This window comes from Panthera onca, chromosome B3 (assembly GCF_046562875.1).
Source record: "Panthera onca isolate mPanOnc1 chromosome B3, mPanOnc1 haplotype 2, whole genome shotgun sequence".
Lineage (NCBI taxonomy): Eukaryota > Metazoa > Chordata > Mammalia > Carnivora > Felidae > Panthera > Panthera onca.
In genome coordinates, this window is record NC_138344.1 from 124,441,295 (window position 1) to 124,450,204 (window position 8,910).

The window sequence follows — 8,910 nt, forward strand, 5'->3', positions numbered from 1 at the left end:
ATAACACATAAAAGTTTAATCCCTAAGTTTAAAGGCTTAAAAAGAAGAAAGTTCATTATCAAGTACTCAACTAATTCCAAACCACCACTTATTATGTCCATTTATGTACACGTGTATATATGTATGTACTCATTGAGAGTAAATATTTGGCTCAAATATAGAGGCACATATCAACTCTCAAGCATTATCATTGCTAGAATCATTAGAGGCTGATTCCATGGACTTCTGTCAGGCAGCTTCAATCAAACCAGTTTTTCATTTTTTTGTTTGTTTCTTTTCCTCAGTCTTGTTCCACATAATATATTTCACAGTTGGTTAGATGTAATTACATGGAAACTTAATTCTTTGTCTCTTTTATCCTTCTTTAATTTTATACTGTGAGGGCCATTTTGTCTCATTAATGGTTGGGTAGAATTGACAGCAGCTAATCAACACGATTTTGTGCAAATGTTGCTTTATATTTCATGATGGTAACAAAATCCTACAATAAATAGGTTCTGTATACCAGCTGCCTTGATTTCCTTCATACCAACTCATTTATAAAATCCAGTGCCATCTGGTTCTGCCTTATTACTAATAAAATGATGTTCAAAGTCTGTCAATGACTTTATGATTCTAAACACAAATTTTTTTTCAGTTCCTACTTGCTTTGAAACAGGTGCTACCTATGATATTTTTACAGGACTCCTTCCTAGAAATGTTGTGTAAAAATATCCTATCCCTCTGCAACATGTCTATTCCTATTCTCAAATACTTCCATACTTCCTGATGTGTGTGCACATCACTCCCCTAAGGAATATCATTAGGTGATTCATTTAGACACATGAAGAATGTATAATGATGCTGACCATATGCCATAAACAAACATGTTGTATTCTTAGCTCCCACTTTTCTCTCCTCCACTTTTCTTACCATCCAAATCTCACCCAACTCACAGGCCGCCTTTCCTTCAGTCAAATTCTGCCTATTCTAGCTTGTGGTGTTTTCTTCCTCTTTGAACTCTGCTACTTGCAAGCATCCATTTCTCACTGATTATGATGTTTTCATTATTCTTTTCCATTTATCTGTGTCACAGTTTCAATTAATTCTTCAGTGATCTAAGATCTAGTGCTAAAGATTAAAGTTTAAAATAATTTGACAGGAGTACAAATAATATTCTCATTTTGTGATTTTTTACAAATTTATATATAGTGTTTAAGAAACAGCCTGTCCACTTACAAGTGATGTGACTTAATTTCTCTAAGCTGCAGGTTATCATCTATAAAGTAGGCAAACTGCCTCATAAGGTCAAGGTACAAATTAAATAAAATGAGGACTGGCACAGTATCTGGCACAGAGAACATCATTATTACTACTAAATGCATATAAAGATGTCATCATCAGAAAATAGACTTCCAGTTCGATGGTAACAAGAACACTACAACAATTTGTCATAAACAGATGAAGAAAAAAAAGCAATATATACATAAATATACAAATATATATGAATATATGACAAAAAGGGCACTACATAATAATGACAGCTAGCATTATTTGAGTATTTACTAAGTGCAAAATATTTCACTCCATAATATGCACCTCATATACCTTATTTTACTTTATCCTCAAAATAAGCTAACTTATAAATGAGACATGAATTCTTAAAGAGAAATTACCTAAGTTGTCCAAGGTCACACATTAGCAATTTAGAGAGATGTAATTTGAACCTACATCCGTCTTGATCCAAAGCCTATCCTCTTTATGCTCTCCAAAGAGTGCATACTCAGAATAAGTGTTATAAGAAAAGCTCTTCAATCATCGACAATTGGTTTGTGAAAATGATGTAACTTTAATTCAGGCAATGCCTAACTCAAATTCAAACAATTTCCTAATTGTTTTATAACAGTGGTGGCTTATTAAGTGTCCGTCCTTAAGTTTTCTAATATTATATGCATTTACTAAAGTGGGATAAGTAATAAATAGGGTGGCTAGAAAAAGGTAATTAGAAATAATACCAACACTCCCAAGTACTTTTCTCGGGCTCATTTGTTATATATCTATTATCCAATTCATATCATAGCTGTCACTACATAAAATGGCTTAAAAATTTCATCCACAATATTTCAAAAACAAATGACAAAGAATAATTGGAATTATTCCATTTTTTAAAACATTTTATAAGGACCACCACTCTCCCTTAGATCTCTGAACTGTAAGGCAAAGAATTTTATTTTAAAAACACCTTGGGTAGTTTATTTGAGGAGAGCAAATGTTATATTCTTGGGTATTCATTTTTCCCCCAAGTTTATAGGACGCTAACAACAGAAATTATTAATGGAAAGAGACCCACAATGAAAAAAACTGTGCTCTTAAAAAAAAAACAAAATAAATAAAACTTAATATAATTTCCATTCTTTTAGATTTACTTTCTACCCACCACTTGGATTGAATTAGTCTTTCTCTAGGAACAAAGTGTAAAGATCCATTACCACAGTCACTGCTTTCCTATTAAAGAACAGGGTGCTTTTTGGAATATGTTAGAAGGATCATTTGTGCCTCAAAAAGAAGTAAGAAAATATTTAAGCAATCTGCTATCTTCTCACTATGTTTTAGGCTGTAATTGCCCATAACAAGGTTCATATATCTTATAGCATGATCCAAATGATTCCATTTCTACATCTTTGATTGAAAATAAGCTGTCTTGACACAAAAACTTAAATATAGAATAAATATTTCACTATTTTTTAACTTTTTAATAAATATTTATTTATTTTTGAGAGAGAGTGAGTGGAAGAGGGACAGAGAGGGGGACAAAGGATCCAAAGTGGGTTCCGTGCTGACAGCAGACAGTCCGATGTGGGGCTTGAACTAACGAACCCCAAGACTATGACCTGAGCTGAAGTCAGACACTCAACAGACCGAGCCAACCAGGCATCTCAATATTTCACTATTAATATGTGCTCCTTTTAGATAAAATTAGAATCTTAAGGCCATACCTCTTTTAAGTATATTTAAACATAACAAGTCTTAAATAAAAAAAGCAGCATTAGATAGGAAAAAGAATACACCAGCATTATAACAGGCCCTGTAACAAAACTCAAAGGGTTTTTCCTCTAAAGCCAATTACTTCTCATATTTGGCTCATAGTCCTCTCAAACTGACATCTGAGCTTTTTGTTGAATGTAACTAGAAATACATACTGTAGAAATTCCATCAACTCCACCAAAATCTATCCATTGAAAAATTTCTGTTGAAGTTGAATCCTAAGATACCTTCCACTGTAAGAGTAGAATTATAGTTTTCTTTTCTTTAGAACACCACTTAAGGGAAAAAAAGAAGAAAGAAAGAAAAGAAAGAAAGAAAGAAAGAAAGAAAGAAAAGAACAGAAAAAAGGAGGAGAAAGCAATACAAAAAGGGAAGATCATTTTATATGAGGAAAGACATGACAAAATAAAAAAGAAGAATCATCTGAAAAAGTTTAAAAAAAAATTTTTTTTTAACGTTTATTTATTTTTGAGACAGAGAGAGAGACAGAGCATGAACGGGGGAGGGTCAGAGAGAGGGATACACAGAATCTGAAACAGGCTCCAGGCTCTGAGCTGTCAGCACAGAGCCCGATGCGGGGCTCGAACTCACGGACCGCGAGATCATGACCTGAGCCGAAGTCGGCCGCTTAACCGACTGAGCCACCCAGGCGCCCCTGAAAAAGTTTTTAAATATTAGGCATAACACTATAATTTGAGTCCCACCATATCACCACATGACATAAATACAGGGAAAACGATGGTTACATGATACGTGTTATGGTCCTACTGCATCAAAGGAACACAACACAGGGCGCCTGGGTGGCTCACTATCCACCTTTGGCTCAGGTCATGATCTTACAGTTTTTCGGTTCGAGCCCCCCGTCAGGCTCTGTGCTATCAGCTCAGAGCCTGGAGCCTGCTTCAGATGCTGTGTCTCCCTCTCTCTCTCCCCCTCCCCTGCTTGTACTCTGTCTCTCTCTGTCTCTCAAAAACAAACAAACGTTTAAAAAAAAAAAAAAAAAAAAAAAGGAACACAACACAATACAGCAGTGTACAAAGAGGTGCTTATCTTCAAGGAATTAAGAACATACATGATTAATTCTGTTTTTATTCATCATTTCCCTAGCACTATAAACCGAATAGCAATATTCCATTTTAAAGACAGAAAAACTAACTTAAGTATAATTTGTTTAAAAAAGGAATGCAAATAGATCATGGTTACTTGTTTAAGCTCCAGAGTTAGACTCCCAAGGTTTAAAGTCCTGGTTCTAGCATTTAACTGGATATATGGCCAAGTTATATATGGGCCAAGTTACTTAACCTCTCCAAGCCTTGCTTTCTCAGGCCTAAAATTGATTTAATCAAAGTACCTAAAGGAAAGGGTGGCTTTAGGGGTTAAGGGAGAGAATGCACATACGTAGCTACCACAGTACCTGTAATGTAACTAGTCCTCAATAGATATTAGCCATTAATACACTAGCAACAACAAAAATGGCCTGATAATGACAACCCAGGCCTCTTGACTCCAAGGATATTTTTTTAGTCAGAACTGCTGCCTCTCTCATAAGACATTTTCTTTTCCAGAGTGAGATAGAGGCAATTCAATGAAATAATGATACACGTTCTCTCCCACAACTGTGCAATAGATACGGTATCTCATTTTAAAAAATGCAAGATGTTATTTTGTTTCATAAAACTTTCCAGAATAAAAATGTGACTACCATGTAACCATGCATTAAAATCTTATTATAATTATATATTAGGAAACTAACTGAAAGGCACAATGAGAACTCATAATTACTTTCAATTTCTCCATCGAGTCCCTGGAGAAGGTTTTACAAGCTGCATCAATTTCTTTTCCTATGACACCAAGAATGGATTCCTGTTCAGTCTCCAGGCAAAGAAGTTGATCCTTGAGCTGCAATCTGGCCTCTTCCATCCTCCTTAAGTACTCTTCTTCATTGCTTATATGCTTTTCCTAAAACATGGATAAGAAATAAAAACAGAATTAAGTAATGGCAAGAAACGCTTGCAATACCTGTGTAGCCAACTCAAAGGAGTGTGTAAGGAACCACATCTGACTCTGTCAGTCTCTTTACTAAAAACATTTTGCCTACTCATCAGCTGAGGTCAAGTTACAGAGAATTCAGAAGAAGGGCATTGAAGAAACTGGGTGAGTGGATACTTGGCAAAGAAAATTAAAGTAATTCTGTAACCAAAAGAAAAAGAAGTTTAAAGAAATCCTTCACATTTTAGTAACATAATGCCATTAACAGATTGGAGAGTAACAGCTGACGCCACAAACGGACTTGGAGCTTTCAGTAAATATTAGCAAAACGCTAGAAAAGTAAAATATAAAATAAGATTGTTAGTATCTTCATTTCAGAAAAAAAAAAAAAACACGTTACTACCTTATCTCATCAAAACATAGATTTTAAAAAGGCTAAGTTTTCAAATACAGTCATACTTCATAAATGCTTTGAGTCATGTAAATTTGATCAAAGCAAGACAGCGGTACTTCTCAAAAGTAAGCAAAAATATTTAATGAGAAGAGATTTCTAAGCATCATTTAGGAGATTACAAAGACGTGGGGGCCCCCTCTAGGCAAAGCAAGTCCCAATCATTACGGCTTCACAATTTCATTACTAGAAAAATTCAAGTGGTGTTGCACACACCTGAAGGAAGGTCACAAAATCACTAGAATGTAAACAGTGGCCCAAAAAGTCATGGTGGCTGGCCAGCTTTGCTTTCACTCATTACACAGTGACCTCATCATCTTTACCTACCCCAGCAAATACAACATAAGCAAGGAGATGATGTGGCCAAAAAATCCAGCTTGAAGTTAAAAGAACAAAGAGATGTGCTCAATGAAAATTCATCACAAGAGGAAAACATAGCATTTTAGCAGAATCACCCAACATTTCCTTTCAATTCAAATTACTTTTGCAAAATAAATGAAACCCTCTGCCCACAAGAAGAGAGTCCTCACACAACCTGTCTTCTGCCCTTCTGTCCAGCATCGCCTCCCTCCTTCCCACTCTCTCTGACTGCAACTACTTGCAGCTTCTCCGACATGCCTGTGTACGTCTCCCCACCCCCATCTAATGTGTATGACTCTGCCTGAAGCTGCGCTATTTGAAAATGGGGCCAGTAGCTCAGAGGCGGCATTTATCCTGATGACTACATCCTCCTGGTCTAGTAGCTCAGCTTTGTAAACTTAGGGACTGGATTTTCTTTTCTTTTTGGTACTCTGAGTGGAGCCATCTTTCAGCAATAGAGGAACATTAAGCTCACGAGAGACTAATGTACAAACTAGAATGCCACTCAATTAACTACATCAGCTTACAATAAGAACCATAACTGCCATACAGATCAGAATGTTCGTGTCAGCATAACCAGTATATGTTCTCCCTGCAGACCAATCTGGATGGGAAGGCAAATTATAATCAGAATGTTGCTTAATTAATAGGAAATTGTAGTGAGGGGAGTTTGTTTTATGAAACAATTCACAAATGGTATCACATTAATGGCAGCCTGGCGTGTCCATCTACACAGCAGGGATGTACAAACCACAAAAACGAGTGTTCCATTCTCTTGGGTGGTGTTTGGATGCAGACTGCTGAAGTACATCTCCCTAACTTTCTCATTTGTTCGCGTTGTTTCTGCCCTCCTACCATTCAGTTTCTCTCCCGCCTGACTGATACTGCATCTCTTTAGATACACTGATATCTTCACAGTCTTGCTTTCATCTAAGAGGCTTTCTGAAAAATTAACACCCAGGCTCTGAACAATACGTGATGACTTTCAAGCTTACTTACTACAAAGCAACCTTACTGCCAAGTCCCTGTGTGAAGGTATTTGCCTCTGTACTGTTGCTACGTACCGACCACCTACACTTCCTATCCTTCTAAGCTTATCCTCCAAGATCTAGTCTCCTTTCTTTACTGATTGCCCAATGCAGAATGTCCCCAGAGCATATTACACATGTCACAGTTTTTTAAAAATGTACCAAGCTGTAATATAATTGTTTGTGTGCAAGCCTCCCTCAATAAACTGCTGATTTGGGGAGACAACAAAACATGTTTATAATCATCTTTTAAACTCTCCAACTTTGCTGAAGAAATGATTTAATATTTTTTGAAGACTCAGATTCAACACCGGAAAGATCATTTCATCATGCAGACCTACATGTACTCAGAGGCTACTGAGGTGTGCTAGGAAGTTCTTTTTATGCATTCATAAACCTCCAGACTGCTGCTATATTCTCACTGGTGTGACATTAATAAAGAAAATACTCTATCAGGGGTTACTGAGGCACCTGGAGGACACCTGTTGATATTCTAAACCCAAGCAACTAACAATGATATTCTAACTCTTCCTTCTTTTCTCATTTCCTTCAGATCTGGCTTTCCTCTATCCACTATCACTTTTCTGTGCTCCCTATCACTTGACTCATCAATAAGAAGACAAAACTATTTCTGTATTTTGATATTCCTGAAAATGTTAACATTGTCAGAAAAGGCTCCATAAATTCAATCTCTGTAGCAAAGACTGAAAACTTCATCATCCACTTCATTATTTTTGGTGAGATAGTCCACATGCTACGTCCAACCTCCTTTTGAAGTAAAACTCACAAAACGATGAACTCACATGGACCTTTTAGATCAGTAAGTCAAATTACCTATTATTCTTTCAGGAATCCCTTCTCTGACATTTCTGACAAATGGTCATCGAAGCCCTATGTGACCAGCCCTAGATTCCAAGAATAGGATACTTGACAAAACTGTCACATCTTTCCATTAGTCTAAATGCTGTACTTAAGAATTAAATAAAGGAACCCTGTACCCTTACTAAGTTACATTCCAGGTAAATCCATGTTCTTTTATTTAACTCAGTTTCAGGCACTCCACCATATTGGTTCTCCACCCACATGCCCTCTAAGACCTTAAATCTAAAAGTTAAGTAAGCTCTTCTACTCTGTACTTAAGGAATTGTAATTTGATTTATTCACTCATTCAACAAATTTTTATGGAAGGTCTACTATGGTGAGATGTTCTCCTGAGTACTAGGGACAGAGTGAATCTGATAAGGCTCCTGTCCTCATATAACCAAAAAATAACTCCCTGAAATGTCATCCCTTTTGTTTTGCCCCATTCTTCTGGTTAGAGAATACCTATCTCAATACCAACCGTAATACCCAGTGAATTAGCTTTTTGTCCCAGTTTCAGGTTCAGAAATAGCTCTACGAATCAAACAAGCTTGGCTAATTCTGTGGGACAAGTGGGAAACTGGTTGACATTAATCCAACCATCCTGTCTGATTTGAAGGTATATGAATTAATAAGGGGAGATGATAATATTTAGGCACTATTACGACTATTCCCTGGTTCTCTAATGAATTCAGAAGGAGCGATAACTCTACTATAAGATTAATCAAAAGCTATTATATATCTACAGAACTAAAAGTAACACAAGGGATTTTAGAGACTATTTAGAAATATGGAAGAAAAAGGTGGCTTTATGGTACAATGGATAGGGCACTGGACTTCTAGAAATATGGAAAATAGTCCAAAGTCAATGTTTCAGCATGAATGGACACAAATGTCTGGGTTGTGGGATCATAAGGAGCTTCTCTGTGGGGAGTAGGAGGACAGGGTTCAAGAGATAGAAACAGATGAAGCTAACTATTTATAGTAGTCTCTATGATCCAAAAAGAAAGATATCCTAGACCATGCCTGATTCTGAGAAAGAACCTTAGAGAAAAAACTCAATCCTTAGTTACACAAGTGAGGAAACCAAAGCTCAGAAAGACCAAATAACCAGACTAAAATCAAAGAGGCCATAGCCCATGACCTGAGTCCCCTGGTTCCCTAAGTGCTCTCTATTAAAATGACAGATAAGGGATG

General features: G+C 36.5%; 1 protein-coding gene across 4 annotated transcripts in view; it reads right to left on the minus strand.

Annotated features, from left to right (window-relative positions):
- The window catches only part of CEP128 (centrosomal protein 128), a 383,456-nt gene that overhangs the window by 228,206 nt on the left and 146,340 nt on the right, over positions 1-8,910 (minus strand). For all 4 annotated transcript variants that reach the window (XM_060620442.3, XM_060620445.2, XM_060620441.2 and 1 more), the window contains exon 17: positions 4,807-4,983. In XM_060620442.3, the coding sequence (XP_060476425.2) occupies positions 4,807-4,983 (177 nt within the window). The remainder of the gene's footprint in view (positions 1-4,806; positions 4,984-8,910) is intronic.